The sequence below is a fragment of the Solea solea genome, chromosome 1, assembly GCF_958295425.1.
Source record: "Solea solea chromosome 1, fSolSol10.1, whole genome shotgun sequence".
Lineage (NCBI taxonomy): Eukaryota > Metazoa > Chordata > Actinopteri > Pleuronectiformes > Soleidae > Solea > Solea solea.
The window spans coordinates 39,277,799-39,295,915 of NC_081134.1; the positions used below are offsets into that span (position 1 = coordinate 39,277,799).

General features: G+C 39.2%; 2 protein-coding genes across 2 annotated transcripts; one reads left to right on the top strand and one right to left on the bottom strand.

Moving 5' to 3' along the window:
* Nucleotides 1-285: 285 nt before the first annotated feature.
* prlh2 (prolactin releasing hormone 2) lies at nt 286-2,533 on the bottom strand. The gene is made up of 3 exons (XM_058640901.1): nt 2,343-2,533; nt 1,590-1,773; nt 286-760 (listed from the first exon to the last, which is right to left on the bottom strand). Exons 2-3 carry the CDS (start codon nt 1,750-1,752, stop codon nt 555-557), a joined length of 369 nt encoding a protein of 122 aa, XP_058496884.1. The 5' UTR covers nt 1,753-1,773; nt 2,343-2,533; the 3' UTR covers nt 286-554.
* Nucleotides 2,534-6,124: 3,591 nt separating this feature from the next.
* Nucleotides 6,125-16,942, top strand: shrprbck1r (sharpin and rbck1 related). The gene is made up of 14 exons (XM_058641243.1): nt 6,125-6,774; nt 7,391-7,565; nt 10,110-10,187; nt 10,407-10,548; nt 10,649-10,739; nt 10,864-11,185; nt 11,387-11,478; nt 11,619-11,789; nt 13,109-13,269; nt 13,733-13,844; nt 14,492-14,671; nt 15,005-15,103; nt 15,515-15,658; nt 15,764-16,942. The coding sequence occupies exons 1-14, from the start codon at nt 6,493-6,495 to the stop codon at nt 15,842-15,844; spliced, it is 2,130 nt and encodes a 709-aa protein (XP_058497226.1). The 5' UTR covers nt 6,125-6,492; the 3' UTR covers nt 15,845-16,942.
* The last annotated feature ends 1,175 nt before the right edge of the window (nt 16,943-18,117 follow it).

Here is an 18,117-nt window from a genome sequence, read left to right on the forward strand (position 1 = left end):
AAAATAGCATCTTATCGAAGAATTTGTTAATATATGTTTATGTGTGAAAAGATGGATATGACATAGAATAACGTGTGTATTGCCCAATCATAGTTGACCAATCTTTTGGTGTTGTGTGCAAGAGACTATGTATAAATGTCATGACTTGTGAGGTCGGACTCATACAGGATTTCCTATTTTCTAATCCCAGAAATAAGAAAAGATAATATTACTTTTGTTCCTGTTTAAATCCAGTGCAAGTGACTACAAAGAGGTCCACTGTGCACGGCTCCATCTTTTATGTGTTGCAATCCATATGAGATGTTGGAGAAAATATCAATGTGCAAAAAATACAGATTCTCTATGTGCCACAGTAAAAATAATGTATTATGAAATGAATAAAATTTGCAAACATAAAAGTTCCTCCGGTAAAAGAGAAAATTTGTTCAAAAAATATTACCACCACATCCTTATTTTGTAATCAATATAGAATACATTTTATTTACAGATACAACAAATGCGTCAGAACAGACATTACAGGGGAAAAACAGTTATGTGCTACAGAGGACACATCGTCACGGTAACCAATCCCTGTCCTCTCCATTCAACACTTTCTCGAGTTTCTGCTTGTTTTTGAGGCTGTTGAGGAGCAGCTCCAGTGTCCGGACGACAGGGTGCATCTCCCCGTTTCCCAGAGCACCCACACTGCTGTGCCTCTTCCCAAAGCGCCCGATGGGTCTCACCCCACGCCCCACGTACCAGAATGGGTCTATCTCTGGACCTGGACCACAAACACAAGTACATTTTTAAACATTTACATCCATGTTAAGCAGCAGGATTCATGTTTGTGAGAAAACGAGTGCCGAAACAAAAACCTAACTGCTGGAAATAAAAGACTAGAATTTTTTTTCAGTTGAAAAAACAACATTACTGCCATAAACACAAATATTTTATGATGGTTTAATATCTATCAGTATATTTTGTGAAGTCCTACACAATTTTGAGACATTTTAACTCATGATCAGTATGAATTTTCAGGGCTTTGTGTTATGGATTTAATATAGAGTTCATTGCTTCAATTGATTTTGGTTTTGGTTTGATTTAGTCCATTCAGTCATTTATATAATAATTGTAGAGATCCTGAAACAGCTCTGAATAATACAAAAATAGATTATACTGCATTACAGAATTGTTAATTAAAGTATAATATGGTAAGAAAACAAGCTGTCAATGATAAATCATTAGCAATCATTTGTGCATTTAAATATCTGATACCACATACTAGGAATTTGATATCGATAAGCAGTTCAACAATAACCATTGTGACTAAGTAAAATATAAGGAAGATACAAAAGAGAATAATTAACCTTGAGATTTAGAGCAAATCCAGTTGTACATTTAAATACTAAATCAAATGTAACAGATGATGAGAAAGGTCAAAACAGATATTAACATGTATAAAAACTGATTAAATTCAAAACTGTTTTCTCTGTCCTCAGATCTTCACGTTCTTTCTCTTCACCTAGTGACATCATTTCCTTGCCAAATTCAAGAAATCCAGCAGTTTCTTTTATAGGAAACAAAAAACGATTTATCATTTAAATTCTTACTTCTGTTGTCCACATTGTGAACGATGTGGAAGTCGTGCTCCACTGTGGTGCTGTGAGCACTGCTGAAACTGGAGGAGAGGAGGAGGAGCAGCACCAACGCTGCGGGCAGCCAGCGGCTCGTCAGGACGCAGTGCTGGACATCAGCCTCTCTCCCAGGCAGCATACTGTGGAGTCGAACAAGGCACTAAAGAGGATGAAGGGACATGATTCAGTAAGAGGTACCGCTAACTGTCAGGAAAAAAAAAGCATGAAGAAAGAAAGAAATTCAGAAACACTAAAAAAAACAAGGTAACACTTAATCATCAGTCTCTAACATGTTGGTGATTTTGGAGTCCACTGATGGATTATTTTCTTCTCAAATAATTGTATATTTTACATCGGTAAAGATTTTCACTTAAAATACTTCCCATAGTTTTTTTTCCCCCACAGTATAAATCATGACAATCAAGACATGTCCAATTATGTTAACATTTAATTATAAAAACACCTCAACCCCACAGTGCAAACATGACATTATTCATATGAGATGAAAACATGAAGCCGTTTAAACCTCACAAGCAACAATACAAACAAAAACTAAATTTACTTCAAAATCATGACCATTATAAACACATTTGCCATTGCGTGTCCCAAATAAAACATCTACCTAATTAACTTACTGCCTTGCATTTACTAGAATCTTTTATATTTAAAACAATATAAATATATCTATATACAGCATGGTAGCATAATCTCCAAAGAGAAGGCTCTTACCCTGAACTTTGGTAACAGGCTGAGGTTAGCTGGTGGAGGTCTGGAGTCGTTACTATAGAGCAGGTGTGCACCAGCTTATATATACTTGCTGACCCTGTAAGGTTGGTGAATGATGAATCGAGAACGTCAGTCACACACAAATGATCCCACACCACAGGATGCATCAGCCACCCCCCTCCCCATCTCGCCTCCTCTCCTCTCCTCCCACTCTTCAAAACACCCCCCCCCCCCCCCCCCCATCCCTCTGACGAAGAAGGTGTGCTTTAGGAGTTTTCCTGATGTCTGTCACGTAGCAGAGTAGTCCATCAGGAAGTTAATGACATTCAGACGACTTTAGATCAGTGAGCATGGGGAGACCCAGTTGCTGGAGTAGGTCTGTCAGACAATGGCTGTGGTGGGTGGTTTTTGATGAGTCTTTCATCATTCACCTTGATTACCGGGGACGAGGCAGGACCCAATCAGCTCCTGCACAAAACCATAAAGGTCCAGTGAGTAACATTTCGGAGGGTTTATTGGCGAATTTATACTACCCTTTAAGTGTGATTGTATGAGTGAATCATTGCTTTACAATAAAATAATAATTGGGTTTTTGTCGCCCTGATGCACATTATGTATGTACTTTACGCCGTTTTGTGTTGTGAAAGAGTCCTATGTTTGTCTCACCATTAGATGTGCCTAATTCTTAAGCACTGATCTTGCAGAAACTAACCTGCACGTTTGATACTTTCACATGCATTCACTTATGCTTTCACAGACCGCGTATGATATATTTTAAGACATACAAAAATAGCATTAAAAATGCAATAAAAACACCACAGCCGTCGATGATCAGTGACACAGTAAACACAATATGAAAACAATTCCAAATGATTGGAATATGAGTTAAATGTCATGCGTGTCATCGATGCATGTGTTAAGAGGTGACAGTGATGAATCATGAGTGAAAGGTTAAAATGAGAGGAATTTAGGCCAGTCAATTGTATTTAGATCTAAAGTCGCCTTCAGGCCCAAAAACAATCGCTAAAGGTCAAGATACACAAGTGTTGTGAACAATGCAGCTTACTCATAATATCCAGCTCCAAAGGGATTTGGGGTAATATACTATGACCTTTTCAGCTTTATTTCTGTGGATTTTCTTTTTAAGTCAATAACCAAAATTGACCAAATTACTAAATTTACTAAATAATTATTTGCTCTTTTTTATTTGTATTTGTTCTGAGAGTTCCATGAGATGTACAAGTGCATATTTACACACTCTAAATAGGGGTACAAGACAAGAACACTTGTACCTGTATGTACACGCTTGGACAAAGTTTCCTCAGTCATTGGAGATGCCAGAAATATGTCGTTCAGAAAGGGTGTAAAGTGAATAAAATCAAGAGGAAAGAGCAAGTTTATATCAATACCAATGTTATATAAATGTATATAACAGCATATATGCACATATGCCTTTTAAAATGTAAAAAGAAACCATGCCCTTTTAATTGGTACATTTCTGTACCATATAAAGATAAGATAAGATACCAAAACTGATTTTCACCAACTGGTACACAGTTGAATTGTCTTTTAAAAATGTACGCCCCCAATACACACGCCCACATTTTACAAGTGAAACATAGCAGGTTTCATCTTCTATACTGTATTGCTTTTGTATAAATATGAATATTTGTATTGTAATACTTTCGCACGGATGATATAATAAAATTACACCATTTCCTAATGTAGCGTGACAAAATGTGTTTTTGTGTGTGAGCATGTTCAGCGCTTCACCCCAGGGCGGCACATTCTCCTCCACAGATGAGGGCGGCCATAATTTGTCACAGGCTGTGATTAGATTATGATGCAGTGGACGGCTGCAATAATAAGAGCATAATTTCCAGGTGATGTGTAATCCCGCCACAACAGGAAAATATGCAGGAATTATAATAAGTATTATTATTATTATTATTGTTATTATTATTACTATTATTATTATTATTATTATAAAGTAGATTTGATTTATGACAGGAAAAACTTTAGGCTAAAAACACATTCAGCTAGAAGTCATTGTGGTGTTGCACATGAATGCATTTGAGAGACAAATCTGGAAAAAAAAGAATACAGAAATCAGTGCCTGATTGAGTGGCTTCATCTGTCGCATGTCGTCTGTTTCTGTGAATGGAAGTGTGGATTTGCCTGTCAAATTACAGCATGTGATACCTGCTGCCTTCCAGCTTTGTTACACAATGTGTCAAAAAGCCTTGAGGCAAGATTTCTGTTTTTTCATCCATAAAAAAACAATACCATGATGTATAAACGTTAAAAAGGAGATTTCCATGATACTGTGGGATAAGAGAGTACTCCTGAGGTTTGTGGTATTGATCGAGAAACTCCTGTTTACAGCCTGATTAACGGCTTGGCCGAGCTACGCTTTATGGTCTAAATCATTTCCCTTTTGTGCTACAGTATATTTTGTTAACTGCCTCATAATTCGTGACCTACGCAGTGTGTGTGGGCCGGGACATTCATTGGCCGTGTTTGGTTTAGCACATCTCCTAAAAACTAAACAGAGAGTCAAATGGGAAACGGACTTCAGTCAGTTTCATTAAGGATTTCCTGTTTTCATTCACAGCAATGGACATTTCACTAGTTCCTCAACCATGAATATTGGGGATTACAAATTATAAAAAAGGCCTTACTTTTCTGAGGACATATAATAGAATATCTTTGTTTTCAAATTTAAGATTCCAGCCTCTGAGAGTATGCTAAGGACAGTGTGAGTAGAAATAACTAATATGTAGTCATTTATATTGATGACATTAACCTTACTCACAATGTATTCATATATAAAAAATAAAAATAAAAAAAGGAGAAGATTCCTTGCTGCCCCTCTGTGGTCAAATGTGTGCACATACACAGATGATGTGGTGACGTTATGTTACCAGAGCTTTGGCTTCATTGCATCATTACACTGAAACTACAGACTTGAAATGACCAGTTCATAAATTTAATAAAAATATCTGATGAAATTCATGTGTCAAATATGGGACTTTTTCCCAGATATAAAAATGTGTTCTAGTCCTACTTTGTTTTGTAAACTTGCATTCTCTTGTTCACAAGGGTTTCCTTCTGTAAAATCTGTCTCATACACACAGCTATTTTAGTTGGTGGTGATATAATAATGGATCATGTGTTACACAAACAACAGCAATAATTGACTACTGAATTAGTTGCCATATATTTTGATATGTAATTAATCCATTTGACTATTTTTAAATATTTAAAAACAAGTTATCTGATTTCATCTCCTTAATTTTCTGGTTTATTTGCTTCTGGAGGACAGTAAACTGAATATCATGTGGACAAAACACGACATTTGAGGACACCATTTATTGGTTTGTGAAACAATGATCTACATTGTTCACCATATTTTGATATTTTATTGACAAGTGATCATTCAGTTGAGACAAATAATTCAAAGATGTATTGTCAAATAAAAAGTTGACAGGCTACATTTTAGGTGAGACACTAGAAATCTTCAAATCTTTCATGACTGATAAAGCTGCTCTAACGAATCGTGGCCACTAGATGTCACTGTGTCAAATCAAACACTACCTAAGGGGAATAAGATAAGCCATAAAAAAATATTGAATGCTAAAAGTTGAATTATATTGTCTAAATCCTCACATTTTAAAAAGAGGTTCCAGTAAACTTTGTAAAAATGCATTACATAATTCCTTTTTGAAACCTTGCTTGATCCGTCATAAATATTAAAACAGCTTACGTCACCCTGCTGACGACGCATGAGCACTACGGAGGGAAAACATACGCTCTGGCTCCTCTTTAGCATCCAAGTACTACAACAACCGTGGCGTTATAAAGATTAAGGATACTTTTAATGGAACCTTTAATGTGTGGTACAAGACGAAGAAAGATTAAATTCAACGGAAACGAATCTTAAGCGAAAACGGAAGTAGGGAGAAGTGAAACCTCTATCGTTTTAAGTCCCTCCAAACAGTTGACTGACTCGTACGCACTTGTTTCCTGTTGACAGCGAGATTTATAAATATTTATCAGCGAGATAGGATGTAAAAAATATCGAAAAAGAGACTAAAGACACCGCGGGACGGGACGTGTTTGTGTTTGTCTTTTCCATGAGTCTCTGGACAGTATGTCGCTGAGTTCAGACGGTTGGACTCCTCACAACAACCGCGGCTTCGCACCGGACCAGTCCGCTGCCCTCCCCGCTCAGAGTGGGGCCTCGCAGTCACAGCTCGGCTGCCAAACGGTGCTAATTTCGGTTCGGGTGTCGGTGTGTCATTCTGGTATACGGCCGCTGTGTCTACCAGGAGCAGGTGATGAGTCACTCCGCCTTCTACTCAGCATGGACCCGGGAAAGTCCGGGGAATTCCGGCTGTCGCTCCAGGACAACAGCGAAGCTGGCCGGAGTGCGGTGAGTGCACAGCAGCGACAGCAGTGGAGAGAGGGAGTGTGCTGGGCTTGTTGTTGTGGTGTGCGCGCCTGCAACAACCAGTTTATTAAACCAACCAAACTTAACTGAACTTTTGTAAATGTAACACAGAAGGCTTCACGTAGTCACACTCGTCAATACATTCAGTGTAAACACATCAAACCAACGCATAACTCAGGCCAGTGTAGACTATCAAAGAACAAAAGTCACAAAAAGGAGATTAGAAAGAGAGATCATCAATTTTTACTTTCTAGAAATAGAATGTACTACCACAGTATTTTTGTATACAGTATAATTGCTTTAAAATTACCATCGAGATTTTGCAACCTTAGAGATACTTGATTTACAGAGTGCATCATTATTCCCATTCAATTGATATATAAATTTTTTTTTAGCTATATTAATATTTGTTCCACTGTTTGACATCTTAGTATTGTATGGTATCAATGTTGATCTATATTCGTGTTTACTACAACAATGTGGAGTTTAAAAAAAAATCTTGATAAATAACTTATGCAGTGATGTATATAAATCAGCTTTTCTTTATAATGTCATCCTTCCTCATTTCCTGTCACTCTCGCTCTTCCTCTCGTTCCAGACCATTGCTGAGTTTGATCTGAGGACGGTGAACTACGAGGTGAAGTCTCCAAAGTGCCATGAGCTAAGTTTGGTAGCACCACCTCATGACCGTATCAGCTTTAATTTCCGCTGTGAGCAGGAAGCCCAAGAGTGGGCCACTGTGGTGACGTCATCACTGAGAGAGGCACATAGAGGTCAGTACATATAGGATTAGTTCCCTATAGGTTTCACCACATTTTGTTACAACCCTGTCCCCACAATAATGAAGACAAAACAGAACTTTAGGATAGAAAAACTTATGAAGTCATAAGTATTCTGAAATGTAGCCTCACTTTTCTTTTAACCATCTTTGCGATGTCTCTACACCTTGTCCAACCTGTTGTAAATTCCACTGATTGGATGAGGGACATGCACAAGTGTTTGGCATCAGAATTACTTGTCACTTAAACTTGATAAGATATGTAAACAAGAACTTGATGGGTTACATTGACCAGTTTGGCCTCAAAAACATCAGGGTTCACATTGTCCTGAGCCATAATAAGCAGCTAACAAAATGCATTCAAGACCCTTGTAAGCCTCTTTTGCAGCATTTACAGTGCTCGTCTTCGAGGATCAGCTTCAAGATTAATTAAATTTCATCACTTCTGCAAATACACTCCACTAACAAATTGGTTGCTTCTGCTGTCACCTTGTGATAATAAATGCACCACAAATTAAGTGTCATTGGAGTAGAAAGATATTTTTAAAACATGTTTTCCTTTTTTTATGTAATCACAATTAGTCACATTAACTGAGAGACTTTTTTATATCAAATGAATAATCGAATATTCATGCTCATCCCTATAACAGATAAATAACTTTCAGCTAGGATACAGTAGGATTGACATAGGTACATTCTAACCCTGAGTGTGTTTGAGTCTTGGCTTGAACTTAATCCAAAATCTGACATTGTCTTCCCACTGATGTATCTGACATTTATTTTGCGAAGCTTCAAAGAAAAATGGGAGAAAACCCTTTAATCCAGGTATGCAAACTTTTCCTTATCATACCCAAGAACACTCAAGGCTGTCATTGCTACCAAATAAGCTTTATTTAAGGACTAAACAAAAGACTTATGTCAATGTGACATTTCAGTTTTTCCTGTGAATAATTTCAGAAAATTCTGCTGTTGCTTTGTCCTCAATGGAATGTCACAGTAGATTAAGGAGGGAAAAGTTATTAAGACAGTTTAAGCATAACATAAAAAACATAAAAAAAAAGTGATGTCTGAACCTTCCAAATGTATCACAGAAGAAACATTTGCCCTGTAGTGAACCGAGTTTTGTCCAAAACAAGCTGGATTTGTCACACTACTTATTTATTTATTTGTTTGAACAGAGGAGCCTTTCACTGGCCTGGAGCAATGCTAGTCACATCCCAAGTGTCTGTTTCAACCACTGAAACCAAGTTTAATATTTTACTTGCGAGGGAATGAAAATAAAGTGGCCTGTCCTTACTTACATAATATTCCCTTCATAACCTTCCTAACCCGGGCAGCAGCTGTAGCTGTAATACAAACTTAGTCCCTTGTTTGTTGTTGTGGAGAAAAGAATGGACAATGCAGTCAAATAGCCTCTCGTGGGCACAGATCGGACCACTGGTGCATGCTCAGGGTCACTCCAAGTGAGTCTATTGCACTACTTGGTGCGTGTGTGTGTGTGTGAGTGTGTGCTGTTGGGAACATTGTCACAAATGTTTTCCCTATCATGGTGATAAACCTCTCTGTTGCCATTTTCAGGGTCAGTATGTTAAGGATCAGCATCTCCTTTTTTGGCTCATGTTTTCTACTCAAAACATTGGGCAATAACATGACTCGGCACTTCCTGGCTACAATGTGTCCAGCCCACTGGAGTCAAGTTTGGCTTCTTGTTTCATTCACTGACCTGTAACCTTTCATATGGAATTTTCATACCACAAGACCAGTTCCCTGGCTCCAGAGATTTTAATTTGGTTCCATATTCTCAACTAAGAGAATGGTCTATATCCAAAAATGCTGCTATTTAGAGCTTCCCTTGATAATCTCCTTTACAGTTAAACTGGACTTAAAGAGACCTTAAGAAATAAGATACAAAATAAGAACATGTAAATAGTTGTGTGGGTTAAGTCCACCAAGATGTAATTGAACAATTGGGCACTTATTTCTTCTTGGGGCCTGTTGAGGCATTTGAAAAATTCATTCAGATTGTGAAAGTGACTGCATAGTTAACAAATTAGCCCAGTGTCTCTAGACACAGATGGCTGTCTTTCAACAGATCTAACTGTAAACCATTTAAGTAAGTGTGAGTTGCTCTCAGCTTGCTGTTGTGTAACTTTCACCTGGGTATGAAGTACATTAGGTAGAGGATATTTTAGGTCACTGACAGTACCCAGGTGTCTGATAAAGAACCTTTGAAATGTGAATTTTAATTATGAAATTTGAACTGTAGAGTGCAGCATTATACCTCTCAGTGTGCAGCCAGAGAAGAAGAAGACCTTCAAAATGTGCTGAATGACTGCAAGCTGTGATAGAGCGCTTTAAACTGTGGGCAGCATCACACCTCTCAGTGAAATGATTAATATTAGAAGAAGTAAGAAAGTATGGTTTCTAGAAAGCCAGTGTCGGTGCAGAAGAGTTTGTTTCTTTATATTACTAAAAACTAGATGCAACCAAAAAATAAACTCTATTTAAACATGTGTTTTTCAACGTCTTTCATTGGCAGTTGCCCCTTATGCTAATGGTCTACAGTGTCCCCCGGATGCCCTTCAACCTCAGAACACACTGGCTTTGCAGCAAACAGGTGAGTCCACTGAACATTTTCCTCTTGGTATAAATAACCTTTTTGTTAATATGTGATGTAACTAATTCTTTCATTTTCTCACTCATTTTACGCCACCATTGAATCATTGTTAGCCTCATATGAAAACATCCTTTCTACACAAAGTTGCCACCCATGTATGTTCACCTTCGTGGGCTTGCCTGTGTTTCCTTGTGCATGTATGCATTTATCCATCCGTAGAGGACACCTGCATAGAGTTGTCCCGGGCCATAGAAGCAGGTGACATGCAGTCTGCTTCCGACATTGCGTCCACGCTCGCACGACAACATGCTGCGCTCAAGATTCAACCCTCTTCTGGAGACTACGATGACACTGAAATTAGGTAGGGAAATTAATGTCGTTATTGCTTTATGGTCATTCATTTTGAAATAAGGTGAAATGTAGATTTTTATTGATGACAAGTATTCATTTTTACTTTACAGCTTGGCTGTTGTAGTTGAAGATTGCTCCTCATCCTGCTGTGTTACTGTCAAAGTCTTCCCACATATGACTACTGCAGCACTGAAACAGCAGGTTAGTCTTGCAAGTGTTTCTCCTTGAAACCTTCCACTACAAATTATTCTGCATAGTTTAAAAAAATCCTTCTCTCTTCCATTGTCATTCATTCTTTGTTTCCTTTCCTTTATTACCACCTCAGATGTTTCTTGAGTATGGCTTTCACCCTCGGGTGCAGCGCTGGGTAATTGGCCAGTGCTTGTGCAGCAACCAGCGATCTCTAGCCTCATATGGTGTCCGTCAGGATGGTGACACAGCTTTCTTGTACCTCCTGTCAGCCCGCCATGCTCGCTTGACACTCCAAGTCCTGCAGCAGGACCAGGAGAGTGCCCTTCTCCTCAGCCCTCCATCACTATCGTTACCCAGCCCTCCTCTCTCTTCTACCTCTGCAAATGGTCCCTCATCTCAGGACCGTAGGCCATACACGACCCTTCCCCCAAGACTCCATACTAGCAGCAACACTGGTGAGTGAGAGCATGAGAATGTGGTTTCAGTTTCATGATCCCTGTCACAAGTTTACAGTGGGGTCCACCACAGGCTATCGCTACACAAAGTAATGAAAATATAGTAATGGACAATGTTGACATAGACGTAGACCTATTTGTGATGACACAAGGTATAAAATGATGTCGGAGCACTAGATTCTTTGTTCTGTACTCTTTCAGACAGAGGAAACGTCAGTGAGATCCGAGATCTCATCAACCTTGAGATGCCTCAACTCAATGAAGCACTGAGCCCCATCACATCCTCACATCAGGTAATCACAGCAGCAACAGTAAGCACAGTTCCTTCTAGTGTTAATTCACACAGTTTTATTGGACAGATTGGTCTTCAACAAATCTTCAATAAGCTGTTACTGAAACAGATATTGAAAACAATAAAACATTTCTCTTTTAGGGTTGGTCATGCCCCTCTTGCACTTACATTAACAAACCAACTCGGCCAGGTTGCGAGATCTGCAGCACAAACCGACCGGAGAACTACGTCATCCCGGGTGGATATCGACCCGACGCTCTGGAACTCAGGCGCATCCAGCAGGAGAAGGAGGCTATCAGACAGTATCAGCAGGTAGGAACAAATACACATACACAGCAGAAACTACCACACCCCCACAAGCACCCCTTCTCTGTACCTATAAGCATGCAACAATTCGTTATACCTCAAAATAAATTAAGTGGCTGGAGGACCATTCAGGAACGGATTACACGAAACAGGCTTGGGCTCAAATAACAACACTTTGTTAAAAAAAAAAAACAGGGTTAAATATACTATTTTATATATTTTCGTGTGATAGATAGGATAACAGAGAGCTTGATACAGTTGTTTTTATTTCCTCACATGTCGCATAGAGGGATCAAATGTGAAATCAACCGTTTTAGGCTCAGATAATGGCGAGCTGGAAGTACGACATTGATTCCGAGCTGACATTTGAATTCAAACTAGCAGACTCTCTCGGCTTGACTCTCTTCTCTTCTGTCTCTGTTTTTTTGAAGGAGAAAGGGAGAAGAGAGGTGCTGAGGAGTGCTGGGGCTCAAAACAACTCACTCCTGTATAACCTGGACCAGGACTACTGAACACACACACAGGCATACACACTCTGTGTATAATCGTGTTTCACTCACACAGCGTTTGACATTGTAGCATCAGGATCTCGTTTCAAACACTTGCATTTAAATCACACAATAATTCTAATGCACAAGCCTATGTCTCTATGCATGTCTAGAGTACAAAGCAGGTACTCTTTTTTTTTTTTTTTTGTATTCTGAAGTTGAATGTACAGTAGATGCACTCTTACCACCCCAGTCTAGCACTTATTTTTTACTAAGTGATGTCCAAATGAATAAGTATTGGTTAAGGTGCTTTCCTGTTTTGCCACGTTCATAATTACTCACAGCAAATCAACTGTATGAAAATGGGTGATTTTTATGGTGGGATGAAAGATCTTATGATGCCATTATTTACATTTACTCCTTTATTTGTCATAAACATACAACAATTAGCTTGTTTTGGCCATGTGGATGATTATTTATCAGGTTCTAATAGACTATGAATCACTTTTTTTCTTTGTATCGATTAGCTGGATAATCATGATCACTGTTGACTTTTTACATTGGTAGCTTTTTAATAACCTTGCGATGTGCAGAGGTTCCACTAAATTGAATGCAATAGCACAGTTGTTCATTTTGCACTGTTCAATTGTATATAATCTGTAAAATGTGTAATAATAAAATGTTTATACACAATGTGTGTGTGCACGTGAAAGCAACGTGTGCTTGTTTAGGTTGAGTGAAAAGCATTTGAATCTTTTCATGACATTTGTTATTATAAAGAGTTAATTTGTGGAGCTTACTTTTTAATCCTCACAACAACACCGCTCCTTGTATCAGGCAAGGGAAGAGGAGCGCAGGAAGAATTTTGCTAAACTGATGATGATGGATGGTCAAGATCTGGTGCCTAATCCCGAGTCCGTGGACTGTCGGATCTGCTACGTGGACCTGCAGCCTGGAGAAGGAGTCCTGCTAAGGGAGTGTCTTCACTGCTTCTGTAGGTAAGAATCAGGAATGTGGAAGGAGCTGAGGAAGGGGGGAGGGGGGGGGGGGGGGGAGTACAACCCTGGTTCACTGAAATGTTTCTTGTTTTGTTATATTTTTTTGTGTCCACTTTTATTTTTGAAGATTGATTCAGTCCTCCTGGGAAGAAATGACACTACTACTAATCTGTGGTGAAACATCTGCAGCCATCCACATGATAATTTCTACACTATCATGTCATGACACTTTATACTCTGGTTGTCAACCAGGATTCATAGAACTGAGGTTACATTTGTTACCATTGTGTTGTTGCGCTGCAGTCAGAACACATTTTTGTCAAAATCATTTTAATTCCTCTTATAAAGGCACTGGTTTTTGCAGTGTGCTGGAGAGACCTGCTCCTGCCAAACACATCAGTATTTGTCTGCACAAACTGAAACTTACTCTTCCTTTTCCTGTTTGTGTCTGTGTTTTGCGCAGGGAGTGTTTACGTTCAGTCATCATGTTGAGTGAGGAACCCGAGGTGTCCTGTCCTTACAGAGATGACACATATTCCTGTACGTGCTACCTGCAGGAGAGGGAGATCAGAGCTGTAAGTTACACCAACAAACATCTTTGTTCTCATACACACCATGTTACTTTAGTGTTTAAGCTGTTAGTTATTGGCACCTGTTAAATCATCTAAATATTTAAATGAGCTCCTCTCAACACTACTGCTCTGCTACTGTGTTTATAGTCAATAAACTGTGATCCAAACAGAACTAATGAAGGCAGATGTCATATTGTAGCCTCTGTGTCCTGTGTGAAAACAGGTCTACTAACTTATATGAGGAGAACTATGTCTACCTGTGTATGTTAACAGGTAGACATAGACAACAACCCTAATCATGCTAGTTGAACACTAATAGCAAGATGAAGATAGAAAAGATATATTTTATATAATAAATTAGTATCATCCATCACCTAACGCCTTATCCTCTATGTGAGTGTCACGTGTCTGCTGATGCCAATCCCACGTAAGGTTCCTAAGGTTCACCCTGGACACGTCGCCAGTCCATCACAGGGCCAACACACTGAGACGAACAAGCATTCATTCACACATTCACACCTACAGGCAATTTCTAGTGTCCAATGAACCACCACAGATCTGTTCACACCTTGTTTTGCCATATTTGTAATTCACACCTTTGCATTCCAACCCTGATGTTGTGAGGTGTCACTTCCCTCTCTGCTTTGCAGTTGGTGTCGGCCGAGGAGTATGAGCGCTGGCTGCAGAGAGGTCTGTCAGTGGCAGAGTCTCGCTGCGAGGGCAGCTACCACTGTGCTACGCCAGACTGTCGAGGCTGGTGTGTGTACGAGGACACGGTCAATGTCTTTCACTGCCCCGTCTGTGGGAAACACAACTGTCTGATTTGCAAGGTTTGAGATATATACATAGACAAGTATTCGATTGTTTCCCTGCATTGTTTTGTAGGAAATTTTCTTGGTGGGCTCAGGGTTTCTATATGTGCATTAAAAGTATGTCAGTAAGTGAGGGGGTGAAGCTTAAACCATGTACAGTTAATAAAGGGTTAATAAAACAAAATCATTTCAGGTTAAGATTTTGAGAAAGTGTTGCAAATATAAAGTCAACAAGTACCGTTATTTTTTGTCTAGAACTAGACTAGATTACTTTTAGGTGCAGTATGAAATTATTCTGCTGTGGTCCTGTAGAAAAACAAGTTTTATGTTTCAAGTTCCTATATTTTTCAGTCTATCCACGAGGGAATGAACTGTAAGCAGTACCAGGATGATCTTGCAGCCCGTGCTATAAATGACTCTGCTGCTAGGAGAACCACACATCTACTCAAGGTGAGTGTTTAATGATGTGCATCCAGTGAAGAGGAAGAGATCTTTACTCAGCTGTGTTGCCCTTTAGAGCTGCTGTTACATACAAAGTGTACGTAGAATTGACTTTAGAGAAAATCACTCGCAGGGAGAAACATGAGGAGAGATGAAAGAAAGCTCAAAAACAGACAGAAATTAAAATAGAAGAGAATAAGAATGTAGAACGAGAGAGGTACACACAGCCCGGATGCTCAAGCAAAACAAACATTTCAGGAAATGTACACTACTCGTATCGTATTCTCTACAGAAGCCTTTGTGTTTCATGTATACATCAAACTCAAAGTGACATCTGCCACTTCCTCTCAACTCACGGCTCTCTTTGTTCCTCTTGAGCGACCGGTCTCGTTCTCATGCTTTTTTTTGTTCCAAAAACAGTCTCTGGTGCAGTCGGGGGAGGCGATGCACTGTCCCCAGTGTGGCATCATTGTGCAGAAGAGGGATGGATGTGACTGGCTTCGCTGCACCGTATGCCACACGGAGATCTGCTGGGTAACCAGAGGACCTCGCTGGGGGCCAAGAGTAAGACATCTGCTTTAACCTCTGGATTCTTAAAACAGTGATGTAGGATCTTGTTGGAATATTGAAATATCCACAGACAGATTCACACTCTCTCCCTTTTCCAAGGGCCCTGGAGACACCAGTGGAGGATGTCGCTGCAACGTCAACAATCAGAAATGCCATCCTAAATGTCAAAACTGCCACTGAGTTTGACTGAAACTGACACAGAACTGGTCCCTAATTTAACAAGAGTTGAGACATAAAATGAGGAATTTTACAATTGTTACATATGGTGCATCATACTTGTTGTAAGTGGAGATTTAGCACATTTCTCACCTTCACTTACTGGCACAATGGTCTATGCTGCGGGCTTTTCACTGTAATCATAAGGACACGAGTAATAGGTTGACATTTCGCTCTGCCTCCCACACAAGGAAACAATAGCTGCATGATTGTAACAATTCAGTGTTCAGCATAACTTACTTAATCACACCTGACTGTAATGATGATATGTGAGAGCAGAGCTATGTGGGGAAATAATATTAGTTTGTGTGTGTGTGTGTTTGGTGCCTTTTCAAGAATGATTGCACTGCAAATTTAACAAAACAGGTACAGATGTGTCTCTTGTGCCGTTTTGGTCGTTACATACCAGGATGCATTAAACTTAAGTGACCTTATTTTTGTGCAAAAAAAGCTGTAGCAGTGTGTTTATGGTGACGTTTTCTGGGAAGATCCCTGTTGCGTCCTTCATGTGCAATTTTCTGCATTGGCATAGCTATTCTTAAGTTTACGTTGTGTATTTTATTGTGTCTGCATAACCGATGCATTACGTTGTCACCAAAGAAGTTAAAAAGGAGCGTGTGTCTGTCTGACGCTGATGTGTTGTTGAACCACTGTGTATTAAGTGTATTGGTGAATTGTCACACGTTCATTTCAGTACTGATTTCTGTTTCTGTTTGTCTGTTATGGAACGCAGATATGATGCAGGTGATGTTTGCATACTAGTAGGTTACTGGACTATTTTCTTATTCCTCTTTGTTTCTTTAAGACAAAAGTGGATTTTCACGCTGTCACCTTCAAGGATAAAAGTGAGTGATCTTCATTAACGACACTCTTGTGTTCACCAGACAGTATATAAATAAGATGTATGCCCGTAACCACACTACTGCCCCCCCCCCCCCCCCCCCCCCAACTAAGAAGCCATGAGAAATTCTTCACTGTTTTCTCTTTCCCATCACAGCACTGTGTTGCTGCTGATATTCTGCTGTGCCTTATCGGTTAATCAATAAATAACCTTTTAACTAAGATTCTTTGCACGTACTTTGGTGTCTTGTTTGGACAGATCTGAAATGCCAAACAGTTTTCATGTATGTGAGTGTGCTTTAAATCAAACACACTATTTCCAGGCCACACATTTGGTGTAGTGTTCTCCCATGTTCTCCCCATGTGTGTGTGGGTTTTCTAAATTGACCTTTGGTGTGAGAGTGAATGGTTGTTTGTCTCTATGTGGCCCTGTGATGGACTGTGACCTGTCCAGCGTGTACAACTGGGAATGGCACCAGCAGCCCCTACGACCCTCGTGGAGGATAAAGTGGTAGAAGATGGATGGATGGACTAAATCTTACAAATACAGGTATGTGGTAGTATCATAATTTGGCATTGGTTTAAAATGGTTGGGTCACATGACAAGGACAATATGGGGGAAAATTCGTTTTTTTAATGATGATATGAGGTGCTGCTTTTCTGCTCTACTCCTTAGTGGAGGAAGACACACACTGCTTTCACACTCTCTGCTCTGACCTTAATGGATAAATGTGGTCTTGTGGTGAGTTTGAATCCCATCCTCCCCCAGGAACCTCCATGTTTAACATAAAAAATAAAAAGTACTGAAGTGGATTTCGCTTAATAAATTACCAATTTAGTTATGCTAATTATGACTTGTGAAAATGGCATGGGCACATGACATGTCATCCCCTATTAAATCATTTTCATTTGAGTTATAATCACATTGCTTCTTAAATCACTAAATCACTGTAAAATACAGAAATTCACCAACAAAAAAAAGGTGTTTCCTGTCTAGCCCAGTGGTAACTGGCGGCCACAGCCTTTATTCTGGAAAAAAAAGAGCAGTTTTAAGACACTAGTAACATTCTATGGCAAAAACCAACACATCTCTTAAATGTGCCATTTTTATACAACATTGAATAGTAGTAAAAAATAAATACTGTCCCTAACCCAAATTTACTTGTTGACCCCTGGTCACATAGAAAATCAAAGTGGAGGCTGTATAAATAAATAGTTATCTGCTATTCAAACAGGAATGTACTGATGGTCCCTAAGCTAGTGATTAGGTGTTATCTTGATTCAACACCCTACCTTATCCTTACTCTTAACCAACCGGTGTAAGGTTGAGGTTAAATTTTCCCCAAAATTTAGAATGATTTAAATACTCTTTTTTTTTTTAAATGTATAATCAGTCA

Bases quoted from the DNA above. Each gene is read 5' to 3' on its own strand.
- prlh2 (XM_058640901.1), bottom strand. From the start codon at position 1,752: ATGCTGCCTGGGAGAGAGGCTGATGTCCAGCACTGCGTCCTGACGAGC. The intron at 761-1,589 runs GTAAGAATTTAA...TTTGTGGTCCAG, and splicing joins TCACAATGTGGACAACAGAA to GTCCAGAGATAGACCCATTC.
- shrprbck1r (XM_058641243.1), top strand. From the start codon at position 6,493: ATGTCGCTGAGTTCAGACGGTTGGACTCCTCACAACAACCGCGGCTTC. The intron at 10,188-10,406 runs GTGAGTCCACTG...ATCCATCCGTAG, and splicing joins ACTGGCTTTGCAGCAAACAG to AGGACACCTGCATAGAGTTG. The intron at 15,659-15,763 runs GTAAGACATCTG...CCCTTTTCCAAG, and splicing joins GACCTCGCTGGGGGCCAAGA to GGCCCTGGAGACACCAGTGG.